Consider the following 24,920-nt stretch of genomic DNA (forward strand, 5'->3'; position numbering starts at 1 on the left):
GTATGCTGATAAATGTTTTCTATGAAAATGTTGTAGTAAATATCGCAGAAGTATTATTGCTTACTTTGACAAATTTGATAAAAAATATTTATAATATCCCCAATATATTCCTCTAAATGTCCTCTATATATTTTTCTAAATGTACCCCATATTTTTTCTCAGAATGTCCCAATACGTTCCTCTAAATCTCTCCCAATGCATTCAACTAAATGTCACCAATCTGTTCCTCTAAATTTCTTCAACCTATTCCTCCAAATGTCCCCAAATATAGCTTGAAAATGTCCCCCAATATATTTCTCGAAATGTTTCACAATATATATTCCTCGAAATGTCCCCCATCATATACCTCTTAATGTCGCTAATCTATTCCTCGAAATATCCCAATCCGCGGGACTCCAGGTATAACTAAGTAGTATCCACTAAGCCTCTGAAGTTCGAGGTTGTATTTAGAAATATAATAAATTCTTATTCTTTATTTCTCAGCTAAGTATCTTTTCAGTATTTCTTTTTTGTCGGGAGCTGAACAACAAATTGACAGTTTGTAACGAAAATTTTGGGAAATAATTTAGTAATTTTTGAAAAACAAAAATGTTACTTTGTTAAAAAGATATTAATCGAAGAGATTAAATCTGTCAGAATTTTAAGACTCGTAAGATTTTTTTTAAATGAAAGTCTCAAAATTATGATTCAAAAAAAAATATTTCGTCGCAAATCTTTGATAATCCAATATCAGAGTACACTGTACATTTCAATAATTTGTTTTTTATTAATTATAAACTTACATCTTAAAAATTTCATTGTTTGATGCCTCCGCTTGCTAATATTTAGAATTTTATTCTATATTTAATTTTCTAGTAAAATTCCGAATTTCGAAGAGTGAATTGTATATTTTGATAATCTTTATTTATAGATTGTAAACTTTTAATTTAAAAAATACATTATTGTTTTATGCTTAATTCTGCATACTATTAAGTCAAAGAAGACGATTATCTATATAATAAAGCTCTTCGTTCATGTTTATGATATGGTAAAGTTACATCGTCTCGGACCTACGACAGCTGTTATATTTTCTATTTTGAGGGTTAGGTTAAGATAAGACAATTTCTGGGCCGATCACTGCGGCTAGGGAATACTAGGGGGCCGTGCGCTACGGTCACATATCCAGCTTGCAGCTATAAAACCACGTGCTATAGTAGGTCGGAAGTGTAGTATTGCAGATCTGGCGTAGGTCAGAACTGGAGTGTGGTATAGGTCAAACGAGAATATGCGTAGGTATCGTAGGTAGGTCGAAAGAAACACCATCAAATGTAAGTATGTTTTGTTAGCTAGAGCTGGCAAAATGGCTGAAATATTTTGAGGGAGCCTATGGGGATGACAAAGGGTAAAAAAATTCGATTTTTTCAAAAAAAAATTTCTTTTCAAAATTTCATTTTTTTATTTTACGGGAAACGCCTGGCACTCAAGCAAGTATTTAATAAATATAAGATAAAAAGGTTTTTAATGATTCATATTTTGAAATTTCTTCTTTAAATATCCGTCATGCAATGTGCAAAGCTGCTTCAAAGTAAGTTTAAAGTACAAAAATCAGAATCTCACAGAAGATACAGCGATAACCAGAAAACTGTGGAATAAGAAATCGACTGGTAGACTCAAGTTATGACTTTAAATATTCCAATATACACAAGACACAGCAATTGTGCAAAGGTAAACATACCCATTTCACTTAAAAAGTAATTTTAATAGAACTGAAATATTTAAAGTTCTTTTCCTCTGCAGAAATATTGGTGAAAAAAGGCAGAAAACCATTTTAAAACGCAAGAACTAGAATTATTTTGTAACTACTTTAAGAATTGTAATTGTTAACAAGTGAATGCCGCAGATCTTCACCTTTTCTTCAGACACTCTACATTAGAAAATATATTGCTTTTAGATTTGACAAATATGTAATCATAAAAATTACTAGGACTAGGGTTAGACACATTATAATTTTTCAATTTTCTCTGTTAACTGTCAGAAACATTAACGGAACAGTCAGGCTTATCAAGTTCGTAGCCGTTCGTGAAATAGTTGTGAAGTTCGTTTTCAACTAGTACCTAAGGTAGGTAAGTTCCTTTTCAACTAATACCTAATTTGGGCAAGTTCGTTTTCTACTAATACCTACGGTAGGTAAGTTCGTTTTCAACTAAAACCTAAAGTAGTAAAGTTCCTTTTCAACTTATACCTAAGGTATGTAAGTTCCTTTTCAACTAATACCTAAGGTATGTAAGTTCGTTTTTAACAAATACCTACGGTAGGTATGTTCCTTTTCAACTAATACATAAGGTAGGCAAGTTCCTTTTCAACTAATACCTATGGTAAGTAAGTTCCTTTTCAACTAATACATAAGGTAGGTAAGTTCGCTTTCAACTAATACCTAGGGTAAGTAATTTCGTTTTCAATTAATACCTAAGTTAGGTAAGTTCTTTTTCAACTATAATACCATATGGTAAGTAAGTTCGTTTTCAACTAATCTAATACCTAAGGTAGGTAAGTTCGTTTTTAACTAATACCTATGTAAGGTAAGTTCGTTTTCAACTAATACCTACTGTAGGTAAGTTCTTTTTTCGCTCGTTTTTATTTTTGAAGAGTGTTAAATTTGCCGAGAAGTTAAAAATTAATGGTTTATCCCGCCCGTTAACAGAATTCTTGAAAACTGCACGTCAATGTTGCCCAATTCTTTTAAGAAGATAAAGGGGTAAGCAATTTTTATTTTTAAGTCCCGTACTTATACGGTTTCATCCTTAAAAAAAACATTTGCTAGATTCAACATAAAGACGAACGAACAGAAACTTGGAGATTTGGGATTTTTAGGAAACAATATTACACTTGGAAAGTTAACCAAGCAACATAATCTATATAATAAAGCTTTTTGCTCATTATATAATAAATATAATATATATATATATATAATAGATATATGTTAGCTATGACTGTTGAAACGGATGGACCCAATTGGCTGAATTTTTTTGCGAGAACTCTGGCAACACCTGGCACTGCTAAATTCCTACTTTAATACCAAGAGCGTGTAAACGGCGGAAGTAACTATGATTAACCTGGGCAACTACGGTTTCTTCAACTAGTTCTTATAAATTATACCTTGTAAAATGAATGGGGCGGAAAATAATAAATTTCAGCCAGTTTTTTTTTCAAGACTTAACGCTCTTTTCAACCCAATATCCATGGTTAAACATCAAGGGACTGTAATCAAAGGTGTTACTATTGGCTTGGTATAGTGGGGGGGGGAAGGCCTAGACATTGACTTTGATTGCAGACTATGATATGAATCTTGAAATAAGAAATAGTGAAATAAATTTGGATCCAGGTTCATAAACATGTCAGCTAAATAATATTTTATGTCTGTTTCCTCTAATTGTACGTATATAAGATTTGACAAAGTTAGCAACGCCGTCAAGGGACTGTAAACTGTGTCAGATTAAAGGGACTGTAAACTGTGTCAGATTAAAGGGACTGTAAACTGTGTCAGATTAAAGGGACTGTAAACTGTGTTAGATTAAAGAGACTGTAAACCGTAACAGATTAAAGGGACTGTAACTGTGTCAGATAAAAAGTCTTTAATTCCACCAGTTTTTTATTTAATTTTTCAAAGGCCTTGTATCCTGAAAAGTGTATAAAATTCAACCAATCAGAGTCGCGTATATGAAGCCGATAAATTTAAAATTTTGCGCGCCATTTAAGATTAATATACAGAAACAGGAGGGACTCTCGAATTTTGAAAACCGGTTTTTTATTTTTCTCTCCCATATCCAAGAAAGAACGGTTTAAGAAGAAAATTAAAAGTGTGTCCATATTCCAATTAATACTCATTCTAACTCAGCCTTGTCCCTTTAATAACACAAGTTTCTTGCTAAAGGACAATTAATAATAAAGATCTGAAAACAAAAAACTAACTCTAGCTGCTGCTGAAAGTTTTGATTAGAATCGTTCTAAAAGTTTGAAAGAACAAGCAACAAGAATAAATAGAAACAGTTAAAACTACTTTACACATTTCATTTATCATTCTCAACTGTTTTAAATCTCGGACATTTTGATTTCTCAGAATTATGAGTCCTACATTTTAGACTTTTTCGAAATAAAATAAATCAGCCATTTCTATTTTTCAGTTTATCAATTCAAACATTTCTATTTTTCAGTTTATCAATTCAGACATTTCTATTTTTCAGTTTATCAATTCAGACATTTCTATTTTTCAGTTTATCAATTCAGACATTTCTATTTTTCAGTTTATCAATTCACATTTCTATTTTTCAGTTTATCAATTCAGACATTTCTATTTTTCAGTTTATCAATTCAGACATTTCTTATTTACTCGGTCATTTTTTCTTCAATATATTTCGATATCTATATGTAAATTTGGCTTGTCTGTCTGGGTGTCTGTTTGTTTGTTTGTATCCAATTAACGTCAAAATGGCTGAACCGATTGAGCCCAAATTGTGTGTGGGACCTCACGTGACCCCAAGGAAGGTTTGTGAATGCTTAAATTTTTAAAATTTGTGATTAAAAGTTTTTTATTTTTGTAAAATTTGAAAATGTGCGAAAAAATATTATGAAATCCGCAAACTTTTTTCGTTTTTGTTTTATACTGTACAAAGAGAAGATGCTGACAGATAAAGCCACAGTTAAAAGTTGAAATAGAAGATGGGCGCGAAGCGCCCTAAAAGCCTAGTTTCAATATATGTCTAAAGAGAACTTTTTTTTATGTATTAGAATGAAGATTAGGCAATAGGCAATCTTAGATTTTTTCAGAATATTGAATCTGCAGCAAAAATAATTTTCACATTATAAAATCGACCTTTTTGAGTTTCAGAATATTGCATCATCAATAATTACTTTTCTTAATATTTTTCAAAAGAGACATAATGTTTTTTAATCATATTGAATTAACCAATTTTAAGGTGAACTTTGTGAGAATGTCAAAGTAAATGTAAGAATTCAGTTCATTTTCAGAATATAATATAGAATGTATAATAGCTAGCTCTGAGAGATGGGAGACAGTAAACCAGGAACTCCTGACAGCCCTAAGTAGATAAAAAAAAAACATAATTATAATCACAATATTAAGATTTCCAGAACCATAGTTTTAACACCGAATTAAAACAACTTCAACGAAACTTAAGAGTTGGTCAAAAATATTTTAAATTATAATAGGAGCAAACCTGAGTTTCTCAGGTTCCTCTGGGATATCGTCGTTTTCAGATTGGTTGCGTATTTACTGAATATGATCTGCTTAAAAAACTATCATTATATTTCTCGAGACATCAGATAGAACTCTTATAGGTCTCGATCAACTCCTGAAGTTCTTGGGTTTCAGACTATACCCCCTTTCATTTTTCCTTTACAGTCCATTTTAACTGGAAATAAAAGTTTGTTAATTTATGCAGAGAGACTCGATACACATTGTAAAGTATATATTAAGGAAGTTATTTTTAATATTTTCATAAAAATAACACAACATTAACAATTGATCTCGATATCCAATGTTTGGGCACTTTTAAATTTTGAGAATTAATGCTTGAACCGAGGAGGAATAAAAAAAATACAAATTAAAAAATATTGGAAAAACCCATACAGGAAAGGAATTTTGCACCAGGTGCGGCAAATCACACTTTTTTTTTGATTCACCCTGTATTTATATAGTAAAAACGTCAAATTATAAGAACATAAAATGTGATTAAAAATAAACAATTTTAAATATTTGCTTTTTTTACACTTTACCAAACTTTGACCCTGACAAAAAATATATGCGAAAAACGAATCAATAACGAACCAAAAACATTAAAACAATTATTTTAGGTTAGTGTTTCCCTTTTTTTGGGGGTACAAATATTTCAAAGTACTTTATGATCTAAAGTTTTTAAAAACGATTAACAAAACTTTATGTAACCATATCTATCATAATCTAACAACCAAACTATAGGTTGCTACCAATAGAACGAAGCCAGGCAGCTAGTACTCGTAGATATTCTTTGCAGCCACACAACCAGACTAAAGCCAGGTATACAGATGCCATTTTTTCTTTCTACAATAAACAAACAAAATAATGGCAGATTTTTCTGTTCTGGATTTTCAAGAAAAATATTTTTAAGCAAACCTTTTTTAAAATTCCTTTTATGTGAGCTGGCACACAAACAAAATTTAGACATTTTGATATTTATTGGACACAAACAGACAGAAATTGGTTCCACGCGCGGATTTTTTTTCAATGTTCCAAAATGTTTTTTAATTTTTATCTCATTTTTACTTTTTTATGCCTAAAATCCGAACAAAACTAAAAATTTAGAAAATTTAGAAAATAATCCCTGTTTTTTTCTCACCCTGTAGATTCTGACATCAACAGTGAATTGGTTTGAACTCGTTTGATATTCATCTCCTGTATTATTTTTATTTTGGATAAAATACCCAATATATCTTTTTGCAAGACGTTAGAGATCAATTCAATCTCCATATTTGATGAAAGTTGTCCTAGCAATAAAGAAATCTATTTTTAGAACGAACTGGAACAGAGTCTTCTTAAAAACGAGAAGTGTTGCAATTATGACAGATTGTTTAAGGTAATTTTTAAGATATTTTTAACTTTATATTTTTGTTTTAATGAAATACATTTTCACCCGTCACCATTAAAAATGAGCATTTTAAACGGCATCTAATATTTACTGCAAAGTTTTAAAATAAAATGGCAATAAAGCAACGGCTGAAAAGTTTTAATTACCATTCCTCCGGTGGAGTCATCAGTGTCCAGTGTCAGTTACCAACCCTCCTCATTAGAGTTATTAGCATTAAATTTAAAATGTTCATTCCCTCCAAATTTTTCCCTCCGATGGCCTACGCTTCAACGAAGAAATGGAATATCCTGCAGAATCAAAATAAAAAAAATGGCCTAATTTTTAAAACCTTTCATTCTTAAAAACAAATACCACAATGTAAAAATTAGGAAATATCACAAAATTTAATTATTTATTTTAGAAAATTCAAATGTCGTCATTTTCTTCCATGTTTATTGGGACACCCTACATACGGTCATCGTCGGATATATTAAAATAAGAAAGACGACTTTCTAGTTCTTTGATTTCTCCCAAGATCTTAAACAGCTTGGATACTCATAAAAATGAAATCAAAGAGAATCTGTCAATTAACAGATTATTTTAATGTTCATATGTAAACTTGTAACTTGAAAAAAGGCTTGTTGGAAGTCAAAACCTGAAGAGAAATATTGTATTGATATAGACGCCAACCAAGCTGTACCACTGTATAAAGTGCATGGAGGATGGATTTTTTATAGGAAATATAAACATCCCTCATTCTTGAATAAGAATTTCCAATATTGAACAGAATATCATTGGCAAGCAGGTTATATACCTTATATCATTCACATTCAGGGTTAAACACAAAAGTTGAGACTTGTATGGGAACCTCAACATTTTTATGATAAAACGAGCTGAGAGAGTTGATATTTAACAGCACACTGTAAACTCCGGTTCTTTTCAAGTACTTGTCCGACTTTTTAGCAGATTTAGTGAGTTGTACAGTACATATATGACTATATACGGCAATCGAGACCGTACACCAAGTGAATCGGCCCCTTCCAGGAAGATACATAGGGAACCCATTAATGTCGGAAAAAATACTTAATATATTTGTTGATTGGTTTCTATGGTCGGATCTATTGTGTTATTAACAACCCTGTATCTTATCACTTTTCTTGCAATGTGAAATCTTATGTTTATGATATTCATAACATTTTTACATTGAAAAAAAATTAAATCAATTGTCCAATTAAAAAATTGGTGTCCAGGTATTGTCTTTAATTGTCAATATCAAAAATTGGGGTCCAACATGTGTCTTTAATTAATTGCCAAAATAAAAAATTGGGGTACAACAATTGTATTTTACTGCCAAGTCCAAAAATTGGTGTCCAATATTTGGAATTAAGTGTCAATTTTAAAAATTGTGGTCCAAAATTTTTATTAAATTTTTATTTTGAATTCCAAAAAAATATTTATATTTTCAAAAAGATGATCAAATCCCAGAAACAAGACTTGAATAGAATTATTCCCATTTAAACCTAATTCCGCGAACGGTCCCTTTAAAAGCACTATTTGTATGCAGGGATAGAAGGGGCGAGAATAAATCTGGGATGTCAGGCAATCTAACAATTATCATTTATTAGCGAAATCAATAAATTATTATTTAATATTTTTATCTCAAACTATACTTTGAGAAACGAAAAAAAATAGTATATTTCTATTTTGATTTTTGGTGTCATTTAACCCCCTTTTTAAAAAGTTTGTATACCTTTAAACCAATAGTGAGTTGTTGTGCCCCCCCCCCCTTCCATGCACCCCCCAGGTTAAAGTTAGCTGGACAAAATCAATGTTTCTGAAATATTTTACAGGTTTCCAATTGTTTCCATTCTTTGCAATACAGCTGCTCAGAGAGTTGTAGATTTTAATAAAAACAAAATAATTTATGAATCGGTGGAACTAAAGCTAAAGAGTGCCCTACCTGATTTACAATGGTACCCTTCATGTCTAAATCTAAGCAACAATGAGGAAATATCTTTATTTTTCTATTTTAGTTATGTCAATTTCCTTTCTTGTTTCTAATGCAGAAATCCGCAAGTTACTTTTATAGCAGAAACAGTTAAACAATCTGAAATTTAAGTTATAATATTTAGAACATCATAGCATTTTACTCATACAAAGGGTTGAATGGGTACCGTTGTAAATCGGACAAACTAATTTATGTAACACTTTGAATTTCATCTACAGTTCCTATATATGAAACTATAAAATACAATATTCATTCTCAAAAACTGATATTGGCTTTTTATATTTATCATTTCCCATTTCGATTTCTTAACTCTCGGAATTGTTAAAACTGCAAAATATAAGGACCAAAAGTGTATTGAGTGATCATTAAAAATAATGATCAATTATTTGATTTCTGTGGAAATTTATGATAATCGTTTGGGATCCCAATAGTTTGGATTTTATGTAAAAGTTACGACACTATAAACTTTTTATATCATGCTTTATTTATGACAAATGACAATGGACAAGAAAATATGAATTTTAGAAGTATTAGAAAGAAATAAGCCTGTGCAAAAAACCAGCCTGTGTGAATATTTTGTGCAGTATTATGCTGCCTAGCTAAAGGGGTGTTTAGATCCCTTGAAACAAAAGTTGTTAATATGTTTTCATGTTTTCACTTTTATATCTTTTTTAAGCCTAAAAGTGTTTATATTGTCAAATATTACTATCTTTAAATTTGCCCTGAATTTGGCAATCTGCAAAAAGCACGCTAAACACAGCCGATATAGAACCAGTAAAGAGAAAGGATTCAAGATGTAACTCCTACAAAGAAGAAAAGAACTGTTCGACCCGCGTACCACCCTCGCGGTCAAAGCGAGTGCAAAGAACCCTATATTCTTTATGTGACCAGATCTGATCAATATACTTCTTTAATTTGCAACCACATCGATTCATTAGAGAGAGAGAACATCATATTGCTGGTTAAATGGTTATATTTCTGGTTATATATATATCCTACCATCTCAAACTACCCTCCCCAACTCAACTTCCAAAATACCTTCATCTCCAATTCATATATCTTTCTCATTTTCTGAGACAACCCATAAAAGATGAGACTATTAAAACAATACAAGGTTATCCATAAAAGATGAGACTATGAAAACAACCTAAAACTCTTGAAATTTGGCGACTTAAAGGTTGAATTAAGTAGTTCTGCCTTGAATATGATATTTTTATAGCAAAGTCAATGAAAAGGCAAAGAAAGAAACAAGTTTACAGTTTCAAGGAATCATAAATATGAGAAAACAAACAGATAAATTCGGTACAATCATCACTAAAGTCTCATCTTTTTTGGATAACCCTTTATAAATAAAAGGATTATTTAAATTCATTTTAATTTATTTTAATTTATTTTGATTTATTTTAATTAATAATAATTGTTGATAAGACGAACTACTGTTGAGTTTGGCTAATCTTCAGGTAAATATAAGAATTGATTTTCTGATTTTTTTTACTCGTTAAAATAGAATTCCAACGTATTTTCTATTGAAAAATTGCAACGGTTTCCTTTGCACCTATTTTTCAGTTCAATTATGACGGAGATTTCACTATTTTCCCATCTTAAAATTGGTAATTCTCAATTGCAGCCTGCGGTTTATTCCTGAACCAAGAAAGTGAACGACTACAATTTCCTTATTAATGTGTGTGCTTGTCTCGGTGTAAATATATTAAAAAAATACGTTTAAGTTTACAATTTTATGAAGATGTAGCATAAACAACAAATGTTTTAGTTCTGTGCTGTGGTACAACCTTCTAATTCAAATTCATTTCTTCAATTCTTTTCAATCTGTAGCTTTTTAAATTTCATTCTTTTATAATCTATCAAATAAATTTTTAACGGTATTCTATTCTCATGGTAATAGCCCGACTAGAAAATATTTGGCTCTTGTGCATTTTTTTTCTGAGAACAATTTTCCATTTAAAGTAAACAGAGCTCAAGATAAATAAGAAAACTGTTTATGTAATTTCATGTCACCCTTCCTTTGCAATTCAGAAGGTACCTTTGTTTAAATAACAATGATATTTTACCAAAGAGAATAGATAATATATTAGAGGGGAATTTACTAGAAAAAAGTGTAAAACGGCCATTTTGTTGTACTGCTTCCATACTGCAGGTGTACTTCACATATTTATGCTATATAACCTTTTGGGCCCTGGAATATCATTTTATAGAAAATCTAAAATTATATGAACCAAATTATGAAATAGGCTGGTTTCATAATTGACCAATGATCATTTCACATAGACTCTTTGCCTTTCACTTTACAAACGATGATTTTCCGATATAACTATAAATCAAATTATGTTTTTTATTTATCTAATTCATATAAAGTTTATTTAACAGCTTTAAAAATTTCGAAATTGAAATGGATAGTCTAGGGAGCATACTGTATTAATGTACTCTACTGCATATAATTTGTGAACATTTGCATGATTTGTACACTTTGAACTCCCTTTTAGGCTGAAAGGGACTGAAAAAATTCATACCGAGAGATTCTTTAAATTCCCCTCTAATATATATTCTATTCTCTTTGTATTTTGCACTAACTAAACCAATTAATATTTTTACAGTGGTTTCTTTTTAAAGTAACTTGGGAATTTCTGCAAAGATATGCATTGGAAATTGTCAGAATCTGAGATAGAAAAACAACGATATCATCGTGATTTTCAAGGCTACCATTGTGAATGTGACATACCAAACCTTAACTAATTTTAAGAAGTATAACTTGGAAACTGCACTGAGTTCATCTTTATCTGATCAATAATGTGGAAGATATCGTTAAGAAAGTCTAGCTTCAAAGTTGTTTAATACTCATAATTTCCCCAATTGTTTACATGTGTATGTCGCAAGAAATTCGCAATTTACTTTCGAAGAGAACCCACAATTGAAAAAAATACATTCGTTAAAGCAAAATAATGAATATTTCATTCATTCTTAATTAGACTATGCCTTAAAAAGTAAATAGAACATACCATACTTGTTTAATGTACATCACTAAGAATACCGTCCAGTTCCTCAATATGTAAATTCTTGTAAAAATTAAGATATAGAAAACTTGAAACAAAACGTTAACTTTTCTGTTTTTAGAGTGAAGATATTGAGAGTCGTCCCAGTTTAACCGATTACCAGCGAGGAAAATATAGATAAACAAGTTTATGTACAGTTTTGTATTATCAATACAATGAAGACGACTTTCGATTTAAATTTTGATGTTTATTACAAATTTATATATCAAAGGTTTACACAGCCCGGTTGTAAAGATATAATTGGATTAGAAAATTTATTTAAAGGTACCATTTAAAAATGGAGATAATAATTCTTTAAATATTTGGTGAAAAATACCAATAAAACAACTTTCCACACAAATCAAACGAGAATATTTCAAGAATAAATTTCGCTGATTAAAACCAAAAAAACACTATTAATAAATTATCTAAAATTTATCCCGAAAATAATAAAAAGAAAACTCTTCCATAATGTAAATATAATTGTTTCTAAAAATAAAAGATAAACTAAATTGATATAATAAACCTAGAAATTGAAATAATATACAAATTATTATTATTTTATTTTTGTAAACATGTAATCTCCATAAGAATTCAACTTAGCGTGGAATCAATTACATTTCTATAATTTCGATACCATGCAAGAAATAACGTAATATATTCAAAATAATTTTATTCTACAAAAACCAGTTCTTTGTTTACATTTTACTGTACTGCAGATTCTCACCATCCTTCTATATCGGACATGCAGAAGTCTCTAGGAAAAGGGAAATATAAGTTGATAAAAAAACAGATTTTTAATTTTTAATTTTTCTGAAAGGGAGCAGCGAAAATTATAATTTAGAAAAAAAGATTTCAAAATGAAATTCCTGAAAATTTGGATGCGTGATATTAATTGGATTTTATTAAAGGGACCGTTCACTTATTTGGATAATTTCAGGGTAAACTGAACTGTCTATTCGCTCTTGATTGGTAATAGTCTTACTTTTCAAAGACAACTGTGGCCGGAGAAAAAGCCGGTTTTTCGTTCAGAATTCGAGCGCAAAGGGACGGTCCCTCTCTATAGACACTAATTGATGTTTTTTTTCAGTATGTTGTGAATCAAAATAAATTTCGAATATAAAATTAAACTGTAGTATCTAATCGTTAATTGTAAATGTCATTATTTTTTAATTTTTGTTGTTTTTTAACTTTCTATTTCTAAAATAACACTATTTTATCGCATTCAAAATTGTGTATTGCCTGTGTAAAAGCTGAATTGAACGCGGCATGACAAATGAAAAGTTGTGCACATACGCGAACAAAATCTACAAAATCTACGAACCAAAATACGAGTAATGATTAATTGATTGTCGTAGAGACGTCGTCTTTGTATACACAGTTTACGTGTTTTAATACGAAAAACGTTAATTTCTTGCTAACTCAAATATCAAAAGCTTTAATATTTTAGTACATAATAACGAACACATAATGACATTAAAATATGATAAATTTAAATGTTATTGGGCTGCTGTTACTGAAAAAAAACATCAAATAGTGTCTATAGAGAGGGACCGTCCCTTTCCGCTCAAATTCTGAACGAAAAATCGGCTTTTTCTCCGGTCACAGTTGTCTTTGAAAAGTAAGACTATTACCAATCAAGAGCGAATAGGCAGTTCAGTTTACCCTGAAATTACCCAAATAAGTGAACGGTCCCTTTAAAAGCTGAACTAGGTTTGGAAGTTTTAATTCTTTCAATTTTTTTTACTTTTCAAGCTAGAAAAATAAAAATATCTTATTCTATCCCAATTAAAGTTTTGTTTAAATCAGACATGAAACTCCAAAAAACTAATAAATAGCATCTTTATCTGGTCTTTTCATAACATTTTTCATGTTTATTTGGTCTTTCATAACATTTTTCATGTTTATTTGGTCTTTTCATAACATTTTTCATGTTTATTTAAGGTCTTTTCATAACATTTTTCATGTTTATTAGGTCTTTTCATAACATTTTTTATGTTTATTTGGTCTATTCATAACATTTTTCATGTTTATTTGGTCTTTTCATAACATTTTTCATGTTTATTTAAGGTCTTTTCATAACATTTTTCATGATTATTTGGTCTTTTCATAACATTTTCATGTTTATTTGGTCTTTTCATAACATTTTTCATGTTTATTTGGTCTTTTCACAACATTTTTCATGTTTATTTGGTCTATTCATAACATTTCTCATGTTTAATTGGTCTATTTATAACATTTTTCATGTTTATTTGGTCTATTCATAACATTTTTCATTTTTATTTGGTCTATTCATAACATTTTTCATGTTTATTTGGTCTTTTCATAACATTTTTCATGTTTATTTGGTCTTCTCATGACATTTTTATTTTAATTATATTTCCCATTTTCAGATGATTTGAGGTGAGAGTATTTCCATTTGATCTAATTCTACAGAATTCTCATTTTATAAAAGGAAATCCTTTCAGAACAAAAAAAAGGTTTTTTATTTCAAAAATGGAAGAGAATGAGTTTTATTTTGGGTAGTTTAGTAAATAAATCAAAGCCTATTTAACAATTTTTAAATATTTTCAACATTGGATTTTTTTAGATTTAGGCCGAAAATTTTTCAAAACATTTAATATTTTTTACTTCAAAAACTATAACTTTTACTTAAAATATGTGTTGTGATGTTTCATTGTTTGTATGTAAATGCATATAAACAAAAGTATGAATTTACAAGAAATATTAAATACATTAAAATAAAGTCAATAATTAGACCGATTTGTTTAGTAAAAAACGGATGCCAACATTAAACGAAAAAGAGAAGAAGCAGCTGACGTAGAAATATAACTAATATATTATTGTAAATAGTAACTAAACTGTAATTACCTTAGATTTAAATAATAGGTGTTTAACATTTCCCCATTCTACTCTGTAGATATAATTTCAAGTTACTTTCATTTTCAATCAATCAAAGGTTTGAAATGTACACTGGAGGGTCACTTGAAATTACATCTATCTTATTTAGACAATTTTCTTCTAGATTTTACGCCATTGTTAGGAACTTAGGAACGGGCATCGTTTAAAATAAGATAATTAAAGAAAACTTCTCGTCCCCATCGTTATCTATTTACCTTCCTACACTCCTTTAGCTTTGAGATCAAAGCTTTTAACAAAGTTAAGTTTATTAAACCGGTTTAATATATTGTATGTGACGGATTAAACCGGAAATCTTAAATGTAATAGATATATGGCTCCGCATGCCCCCCATCCCTTGTTTACCTAATGGAACCCTTCGTACTAAGTCTTGAAGTTATTGTACCAAATCATTAACTTTACCAGGCAGAGAGGACCACATTTCATCTCCAGATGGAATCGTAAAGTTTTAGGTCGTCTTTATAGTCTTAAAATTTGTATATTTCACTTTTTGTTTTTTTGTTTACCAAAACTGAACAACTTTAGGTAAAAAGTAAAAAATATTTAAAAAAAACTTTAACTATTGTTGTTTTAAGAAAAAATGTCGTTTGAAATAAATAGTTAAAAATGTTGTTTATAAAATTCTTTAACGAAAAATCAGCATTTCGTCTGAAACTTAATAATATTATTACTATTGTTATTATTATCATCATTATCATTATTATTATCATTGTAACATGATATGACCATATGTAAATAAAAATAGCACTTACTACGTTAAATAAAAATAAATTTTCCGTTTGATCTAAATCTAATATCCTTCCAATCAATTTACGTAAAATAAGAACTGCAATTGAGCTACGAGGTCACGAAGTCGTACAATAATTATCCATAGACTTGACATTTTCCTTATGTCTGGATTTTAGTGCTACATTTGTAAACAACAATATTTTATTTACTTTAAATATCACAGATTTTGTTGAATTTTTATGAAATTCTTGTAATAACATTAAAATAGTTAGATAAACTTATACATTAATTTAACACAATATTTAATTACTAAGTGGAATATATATTTATAAAAATGTAGGATATATCTACATATATGTATAAACTTCCCAATCTATAAAATATATATTTCATATATACATATATATAAATTTTATCCTGCAAATATGAACTACACAAAATACTACTGCTAGGCATTAATAAAATAATGTTTTAATTTTATAAATTATTTTTTCTTACAAGTTTCAACTTTTCATGCTTTTTCTATCTATATAAGGCTTCAATAGCCTTATATAGCCTATCTATCACTTAGACTTTTTTTGTAAAGTGAATGCTTAAACTTGGATGAGATAATGCAGTGGAACCCATACAACTGAGGAAAAGTAAGACGACTGTACGTCTCAAGTAATGAATTTAAATTGTCCAATGAACATGAAAATAAATTGTGCAATGTTCACAGACCCATTTAATCTAAAAGTTGATTTTCAAGCCACTGATAAAAATATCAATTATCAATATCCATTATACATTGATTAAATGTCGTGTTCTTATTACATATTGTTAATGGGCCCACTGTATGTCTTAAGCTAACAATTATATAATGTAAAAATTTAGTTTTCGTTTTCTTACATTAAAAAGACCTAACCGGCCAAAATTATTTACGATGTATATATTCTGTGTTGGCCAAGCCTATATTCTGTTCTGGCCAATAGTAGATGTTTGGCCAGTTTGTTCTATGCGACAATATAATAGAATCCGTATATTCTGCCCAGTTGGCTGTTAGCGAGTAGGTTGGTCGGCAGCAAGAAGTCGGAGGTACGTATTTTAGTTTTCCAGCAGGCCTCCTGCTCATCGGTCAGCAGGGAGGGTCTAGAATAAAAGATAATTTTTCTTTTTTTAAAAATTATAGTTAATTAAAGTTAATTTATTTAAAGTTTACACTGCATGTATAGGGACTGTAAACGTATTTTCAAGTGGATTCAATTAAAGAGGCCGACTTGCCTTTTTCAGCGAAAAATTGATAATTTTCGATTGTGGTTTCTCAATTGACTTCAACACGTTTTACAATACAGTTTTAAACTTATTAATATGAATACATCGGAAGAATTTAGATAATGTCGTCTGGAATTTGAATTTGAAGCTGCCAGTTGTATTTTCCCAAGATGCTAAAGTTTTTATCGGTTATGAAAGTTTTCTAGATTTATTTTTTGTATAGATAAATAAATATCAAATAGCCCTGAAATACTCGACAATATGGTTGGGCGCTACACATCATATAACTCTAAGCGGCATAATCAAGTGAAAATTGATAAAGACGACATTTTAAATATTCTCCAATGTATTCATAATAATGAGTTTAGGAAAACGGCAAACATGTTCCTTTTGTAGATTAGACAAAGGTAAATTCTTCAAGAAACTTTAAAATTCCGGAGTCAATTTGTTTGAATTACATTTACAATTCTTTTTTCCATTTTTTTAAGCGTGAAACCAAAAATTTTACAAGATGAACAAAAAAGTTTTTTTGTACCGAGAAATTTGGCTTTAAAGAACATAATATCCCACATAGAACTAACTACAACTAAGTGGATCCTGTCTGTTTTCAGTTATTTTTTGACCTCTCATTCAAGACTTTAGTATTTGCTAGTAAAAGACCACCAAAAAAGAATAAAAGTGAAAAAACGAAAACTCTACATTTAAAAGAGTTAAAATTGGTTCTGAAGTTGAGACTCGCTGGACTTAATACCAGGACCTTGAGTATACCGTGCCAAGGACCTTTAGTATACCGTGCCAATGATCTTTAGTATACCATGCCAAGGACCTTTAGTATACTGTGCCAAGGACCTTTAGTATACCGTGCCTTACATAAATAAATCTAGTTTTATTGTGCGTCTCTATTGATATTCTTAAAGTTGGAGTATTTGGGAAAATCCTACCTGTCCTCTTCCACTCTCTTTATTGTTGGGACTACTTCCATGGACTCCTCCTCAATCCAGTATTGGTTGAATTGGTTGAAATTGTTCCTAAAATAATTATTTAATTTACTTCGTTGTCGTCTTCCTATTCCATAGTTTTACAAGTTCCACCTTACAGATGCGTTCTAGATTAAAGTGTTTAAACTCCTTCCTTGGTTGTAAATTTGTTGAGTTTATACAGTTAGTAGTAATTTGGAAATTCTTATTAACATTATTTTAAACTTAACAGGGGCTTAGTTTATTCGTTCTGCATTCTTGGAAATGTAATTTGCCTGGTTTCTAGAGGGGAGGGGGGGGGGTCTTGTGAGTGGTTACCCCCTGTTTTTTGCTGTTTACCTGAAGTTAAGATTTGATTCTGTTGTGACAAAATCCTCATGTACAGTTGGACAAGCGTAGAGTATTCTTTCGGGGTGAAGTCTCCACTAAATAAATTTAAAATTAAACATTTTTATACTTTTTCCTATACTAACACGACGGTTCTCTTAACCCTTTGTCTGATCGTCGATGATGGAGATATCTTTTTAATTATAACTGAAAAGTGAGTGTGGATTTATAATACCTGGGCAATATTTGTTGCTTGTTCCTTGACAAGGAGAATATTAGGCATATCAGTAGTTACAGTTGCCAGGCGTTGATCTCTTTTCTTCTTGCTCCACGTGTTCGGAACTCTCTCTATCCTACTAAACTTCTCAGCACTACCCTTCAAGCTCTTAAGGGTGTCATACACCTCATCCGCCTTCTCGTTCAAGGTGGTGAAGGTCTTCATAACAAGGCTGTAGACGAAGAACGTGGCAGCGTTCATGGGGAAGGCTCGTATGACGGTAGATACCAGACCACGAGATAGGAACTGATGACCCTCCCGAGCCAAACTCATCTATAAAGGTTAAAACTTGATAACTTTTAGATTATTTAATACAGCAAGTGGCCATGATATTAAGTAATGTTTCCAAAGTATTATTTTTACTTAAGCTTGAATTCAAGTGATCCCTCAATGCAAAGATGGCAATGGCCGATTTACGACGGTACCCTAATCTGATAAAAAATGTGTCAGATACCAACTCGACAAGTGTTTAATTTCTCCATGGCTTCTTAAAAGCAAGACATGCGCAAGTCATCTTTCCACAGAGAATGAAGAAAAAAACAGAAACTAAAACATAAATTTCAAATTCATACTTCATCGATTAGTAAAAGCTTTTTAAGGGCTTGCTGTTGTAAATCGGCCATTGCCATCTTTGTATGGAGGGTCACTTGAAATTACGCTTACAGTCCCTTTAAAAGTATACTCCCGCATAGCTTGAACCCTGCTGTACTGGTACATTTCTTTTTCCCCCCTACCCTTTATCAGCAAAAATGCAATCTCAGTTTGTGTTTATGTTATCTTAAAGGTTGGTTTGAAAAATGACGTTTACCTTTAAACAACTCATTACTCCTGAGTACTTTTGTTTTGCACCAAACCCATCTGCTTGGAGTCGAGACTTTATCACATCCTGATCAAACCAGTTCAAATATAATACATTGACATACCTTGGTTAAAGAAAACAAACCAGTTCAAGATTAATATCTAAAAACTGGAATAAATCTGGTCCGCCTTTGCTAACGCTTTTTTATAGATTTGACCGATAATAAAACCTGCTCTGGTTTTTTCCTTAATGAAAACCTTGATGAAGGATATTTATGTAATTGAAAGAGATATGTAACTGAATATTTGAAAATGGTTCCTGTGGGTAGGTGAAGACCCAGGATAGAACACCAGCCATTCCACCAGCTGCTAGGATCACCATAGTGCTCTCTCCAAACTCTCTAAACACAGTTATTATATAAATTTAGAGGAAGTTATACCGTATATATTAAATACATACTACTTTAGTCTTTATACATAATTTAGCAGCCATTTTGTATTGTTCCTGAGCCTATGATTTGATAAAATTGGGAAAATTATTAGGTCTAAGCTGCCATTAAGCCTAATTTAAGACCCCAGTGAGCGGGAGAAGGCAGGCGGCCATAAGCCACAACATTTTCCCCTTCCATGCCACATATTATCTTTTTTGTCTTCCGGCAGCCATGAGCCACAACAGTACGGTCTTCCATGCCACAGCATCTGAGTCTTCAGGCAGTTATTACGTTTTTAAATGATAAGGGCATTGAAAAATTTTAAAAATCCTGCCACATTACACGATAGTGATACCTTTAAGAAGTTTTAGAAGTTTATTAAAGATCAATGAATTGCGTGTTCAGTTTTGTAACTGCTTTACATAATACAAAAGAAAATTTTACATCATTTTACGCATTGTGGCCCTGTGGGCACCAAGACAAATTGTTTGGGGTATAGTATAAAGAATAAGAAAAGATGAGAAAAATCACAATATTAACTGTTATTACCTAAGCGTTACAGATGTCCTCAAAAAAAATTGTATTTTGCAATTTTCTCTTTAATTTGTGCACATTTTTGAACTTTAAGAGTATGATATGGACATGGTCACATGGTGCATCATTTTTATTGTTCATAATATTTTCAAAAATTAGCCATTTTAGAGGAAAGATGGAATTTATGGTTTAGAAAAATAAGTTAAGCAGTTCACATTAGATAAATTAGTCAATATTTCAATTTAAAAGTTAAACATAAAGTTCTTTATATGAATCTTTTGCATGACGTCAATGGATTTTTAAAATCATAATTTCAGTGCACTAAATTTATTATTTAAAAGTTATAACTGCCAGAAGACTCAAATGATGTGGCATGGAAGAACGTACGGTTGTGGCTCATGGCTGCCGGAAAACAAAAAAGCTAAAATGTGGCATGGAAGGTAAAAATGTTGTGGCTTATGGCTGCCTTCCTTCCTACACTCCTTTAGCTTTGAGATCAAAGCTTTTAACAAAGTTAAGTTTATTAAACCGGTTTAATATATTGTATGTGACGGATTAAACCGGTTTAATATATTGTATGTGACGGATTAAACCGGTTTAATATATTGTATGTGACGGATTTTCATGGTTGGAATTGTCGAGTCGAGTCTATAAGAGCTGGCAGCTGGTTCTAAAGTGGGGTTGGGTCTAAAAAAAACCTTAAACCTGACCCTTAGGAAATTAGGCTCAAGTAGAAGCTTTTAAATCGCGGGCTCTGTATGTAGACATCAAATATGTTGGTTTTGAAAGCACAGCAACTGTAGATAAGCTTGACTCTACCTGATCATGATTTCATAAGCACCAAAGTAGATTCCAAACGCAGGAACCTCTCTTGTGAAAGTTATTCCCATTCCTCTAGCAAGACCAGAAGCCCCAGCAGCTTGATAAATATGTTTGAGGGTTCCAGAAATGCTGGTTTCCCCTCCTACTTGCATCTGAGTTTTCACAAGCTCCATTGGCGACACAATAAGCGTCTGAATTAATACATTTGACAATTCTTTTAATCAAAATCCAATGAATTGCAGATAAAAATCTCCTCTTGTGCACGTGCTTACGATGGTATAGTCTCATCTAGCTTGCGTTCGGGTAGCTCACAGTGCTCTAATGTCACCTAGCACCGAAGGCATGATCTTATAAAATAATCGCGAAAATAAGGTCAACTGGCTGACAAAGTAATGCCCTAATTCAGGCAGTTAAAATATGATACTAACAGTTGCTTCTGAGTAACTCCTGTCAACCATATTTTCGGATTTAAAGAGGAATTTTTACTGAAGCTCAAAAAATTATTTTTGCCTACCCCGTTCTACCTGGATCCGCTTAGAGCGGGTCCAAGGAACCGCAGGTTTAAAGATGATCCAAACTAAAGATGTTCCTCAGCAGTTCCACCACCTGAGAAATATTATAATGATTAATAAAAATGAAATTTGAAAAAATGCATTCTCGTAAAAAAGGTGTATAAACATGATTTTTTAAGAGTATACAATCTGCCACCGATTCAGTAGCTTTCAGATGAATAAAATGATCTGGTGCTCTCCCCCAGCAGTTCCTGAATAAAGGTATTCATGGAAGTAAATATTATTTTAAGCTTGGTTAGTTTCTTGTTTCATGTGTGTTAAATAAAGTTTAATTAATCCAGGCTGGAACAATCTGCAAAAAAAATAGGAGTAAAAGAGCACATTCCATTTTAATGCTTGATCAGCTAGCAAAGGACATAAATTTATTTAGCGAAACATGCATTTTTATCAGAACACCCAATAAAAAGCATCAGCACACTAAATTTTATTTACTTATGTACGAAAATTTAGAAAGTTCTAGTACCTGAACCAAGCCTGCCGTTGAACCAGCTAAAGCAACTGATTTAACCGAATCTGGATCGTTCATTTGTCGAAGAACGTTTCCGTAAACACCAAATGTGATTGCGTTGATGCCGGCTACTCCAGCCAATGGAGAAGACATGCCTCTGTATAATCCTTTTACCTGGACAAAACACATAGTTCAGAAATAACTTTAAACCTAATCTGTCCCGCGTGATTTGGAGGATAGTGTATTGAAGGCGTTTTTGGTGTCTATATAACTTTGAGTTGTTTCAATACCCTGCATGCCAAAATATGCATGTTAAATGTTTAATGTTTAAAATTTATCATAACTTATGAAATTATGTAATTAAACAGATTAAAATACAAACAAAGCAAATAATACATTTATTACAGCAAAAATATTGTAATTTTAACCAAAAGTGACATAACTTAAACTGATCAACCCCAACTTGCAATTAAAGCACTGCAAGTTCAAGTTTGAAGATAACCTACCCCTTCATGTTTAAATATCTCGGAGAGGCAGTGGAAAGTTCCTCTGTATTGAAGACCCTTTGTGGGATCTTGGGTTTGGATTTTAACTTTAACAGTGTCCAAGGGGTAGCCAATCAGAACTCCGGCAGCACCTAGGAATCATTAAACTTTATAGATTAATTTCATAATAAAACTTCTACACTAAAAATCTACTCAAAGGCCTTTCCCCGGGGGGGACTTCCCAAGTGACAATTTCCCAAGTGGCAACTTTCTGAGGCGCCGCAGGCTGGACGCTGCGGCTAGGATGGGCTAACAAACCAAGCTCTGTGACTAGAACAGGCTAGGGGGCCGAGGGCTATGACTAGAACAGGCTATGGGGCCGAGGGCTATGACTAATACAGGCTATGGGGCCGAGCGCTGCGGCTAGGACATACTTGGGAAGTTACCGGTTAAAAAATTGCACAGTTAGGAAGTTGCCACCATTTGGAAGCTGCCACAATTGGGAAAAAGCCCTTTGGAAAGTACCTAACATCGTTTTTAAGAAGGTGCATCAAGTTGAGTACGGTACATACAGGCTAAGGAGACCAAAACGGGACAGTACGCCAAAGGTGCATCAAGTTGAGTAAAGTACATACAGGCTAAGGAGACCAAAACGGGACAAAGTTTAAATGATTTGAACCGATTGAAAAGTCCTGTACTTTTTATGCATTGATATAATCATTAGATCGAATAATAATATAACCTCTCAAGTTTTTAGCAAAAAGAACCTTTTGTTCTAAATACATCTGTCTTCATTTCATCCATCCATTTCAAAATATGTCCAAGGTTCTAGTTTATGAGCAATAAAAGCTATTTCATTTTAAGGTAACAGTTGTTAACTTCATTTATGAATATCTAAATTTCGTAAACCAGGTTTTGGAGTTAGATTTTTGTCAAAAATTGAAAATTAAGGATGATAATTTTGGCCATATTCTTTTACACTGCGCGCGCTAAAATGAGAAATGACAGGTCAAAAATTAGCTTAAAAACGTACTACTTTCATTTAAATGATTCTATCCCTAATCACTTTATTTTGGAACACATGAATCACAAAAATGTTTCTCTAATAATATTTTTTTTCTTTAGTTTTATCAATTGAAAACACATCCATTAATTTGAATATTACCAATCAGAAAAACTAATGAAAAAGCCAAGAATGTTTTCCGATCATAATGTTGTGTAGATATATAATTAATGTCCCTTATAAAGATTATAATGTTGTGTAGATATATAATTAATGTCCCTTATAAAGATTATAATGTTGTGTAGATATATAATTAATGTCCCTTATAAAGATTATAATGTTGTGTAAATATATAATTAATGTCCCTTATAAAGATTATAATGTTGTGTAAATATATAATTAATGTCCCTTATAAAGATTATAATGTTGTGTAGATATATAATTAATGTCCCTTATAAAGATTATAATGTTGTGTAGATATATAATTAATTTCCCTTATAAAGATTTTGTAGATTATTTGTAAACTACTAATATGTAATAAACATCTAATTAGCAAGGAATTAAGTCTTTGCAACAAACTCTAATTTTCTAGTCCATAGATCTTTGCAATCCGATGGTGTAAACCTTTGCTATTTTAAATCTATGATTATTTGATCTAACAAAATTCATAGTTTGAAATATGTAAGGTCTATGCCATTGGGTTGCAAAGATAAATGGTTCAGCAAATTTTATTTTCTTCGACTAAGCAGAAAATAAACTGATAAGAAATTTTCTAAATCATAACATAGAAGTTAGGAAAAACTAAATCTAGATTTCACATGACGTAAATGTTAGTTAAAGGGACTGTAAAGGAAACATGAAAGGGGGCTGAAACCTGAGAATCTCAGGAACTGATTAAGACCTATAAGAGTTCCATCTTATATGGTCCTGTCTCGGGAAATCGGTATAAAACTGTGTCAAAACTATACCAAAGCATAAAAGATTTGGAATAAACAGATTATATTCAGCAAATACGCAAACAATCTGAAAACGACGATATCCCAGAGAAGCTTGAAAAACTAAGGTTTACTCCTTTTATGATTAGAATTTAATAATTTTTCATTTTTTATAGCTATAATTGATAAAATAAGTAATTCGTTCGTTTCACGTGAACAGAACTCCCACCAATGGCAGTGCATTATTGTCACGTGTTGTGGGCCTGTTGCCATAGTTTGACTTTTTCCAGAACGTTATTTTTTTGTAACACTGAAAATGGAAATTTCAACGCTGCAAAGAACTTGATAAATGCTTCCTTTTTAAGGAACCTTTAAAAAATCCTGACTTGGTTTAGAAGTTTGCATTTCATGAATTGATACATTTTGTTTTTAAATGAAATGACTGGGGTAAGGCTGGAGAAGGGGGGGGGGGTCAATAAATCCTGTTTACATAATATTTTGACATCTTATCTCTCAACCTTATAAAATTTCCGTTCTCCGCAAGTATACTATCTTTTCTATTTTTCTAAATATTCCTATACATCACCCCCTTAATAATCATTTACAAAATTTTCCTCTACATTAAGAATGTCCATTGGTGTGAGGCCTGTTTTTAATCGTTCAAAGTTTTTAGTTTTTCAAAGCTACATAAGAATCCGCGATATAAAATTATATGCTAGACAAGTTTGTTTTTACACACACATTTTCCGTTTAGAAAA

The 24,920-nt window shown here is 31.2% G+C and overlaps 2 protein-coding genes across 2 annotated transcripts; one reads left to right on the forward strand and one right to left on the reverse strand.

Annotated features, from left to right (window-relative positions):
* The first annotated feature begins 5,002 nt into the window (after window positions 1-5,002).
* LOC111699359 (uncharacterized) lies at window positions 5,003-14,556 on the forward strand. Its single transcript, XM_023470013.1, has 9 exons — window positions 5,003-5,079; window positions 5,975-6,052; window positions 6,546-6,608; window positions 8,164-8,198; window positions 10,036-10,067; window positions 11,737-11,782; window positions 12,374-12,415; window positions 14,048-14,057; window positions 14,427-14,556. The coding sequence occupies exons 1-9, from the start codon at window positions 5,042-5,044 to the stop codon at window positions 14,476-14,478; spliced, it is 396 nt and encodes a 131-aa protein (XP_023325781.1). The 5' UTR covers window positions 5,003-5,041; the 3' UTR covers window positions 14,479-14,556.
* A 1,115-nt stretch (window positions 14,557-15,671) lies between these two features.
* LOC111699378 (mitochondrial basic amino acids transporter) lies at window positions 15,672-22,756 on the reverse strand. Its single transcript, XM_023470050.1, has 10 exons — window positions 22,750-22,756; window positions 22,246-22,376; window positions 21,755-21,913; window positions 20,717-20,910; window positions 19,252-19,333; window positions 18,943-19,020; window positions 18,093-18,407; window positions 17,870-17,955; window positions 17,495-17,581; window positions 15,672-16,430 (listed from the first exon to the last, which is right to left on the reverse strand). Exons 1-10 carry the CDS (start codon window positions 22,754-22,756, stop codon window positions 16,295-16,297), a joined length of 1,275 nt encoding a protein of 424 aa, XP_023325818.1. The 3' UTR covers window positions 15,672-16,294.
* Between the last annotated feature and the right edge of the window lie 2,164 nt (window positions 22,757-24,920).

The sequence above is a fragment of the Eurytemora carolleeae genome, unplaced genomic scaffold (assembly GCF_000591075.1).
Source record: "Eurytemora carolleeae unplaced genomic scaffold, Eaff_2.0 scaffold356, whole genome shotgun sequence".
Taxonomy (NCBI): Eukaryota; Metazoa; Arthropoda; class Copepoda; order Calanoida; family Temoridae; genus Eurytemora; species Eurytemora carolleeae.

Coding starts and splice junctions, on each gene's coding strand:
- LOC111699359 (XM_023470013.1), top strand. CDS start 5,042: ATGGGAGACAGTAAACCAGGAACTCCTGACAGCCCTAA. Junction 10,068..11,736: donor TGAGTTTGGCTAATCTTCAG/GTAAATATAAGA, acceptor TTCTGTTTTTAG/AGTGAAGATATTGAGAGTCG. Junction 11,783..12,373: donor TTTAACCGATTACCAGCGAG/GAAAATATAGAT, acceptor ACTGTACTGCAG/ATTCTCACCATCCTTCTATA.
- LOC111699378 (XM_023470050.1), bottom strand. Junction 19,021..19,251: donor GGGTCTTCACCTACCCACAG/GAACCATTTTCA, acceptor TGGTTTGATCAG/GATGTGATAAAGTCTCGACT. Junction 17,956..18,092: donor AAGCAACAAATATTGCCCAG/GTATTATAAATC, acceptor AAATTTATTTAG/TGGAGACTTCACCCCGAAAG.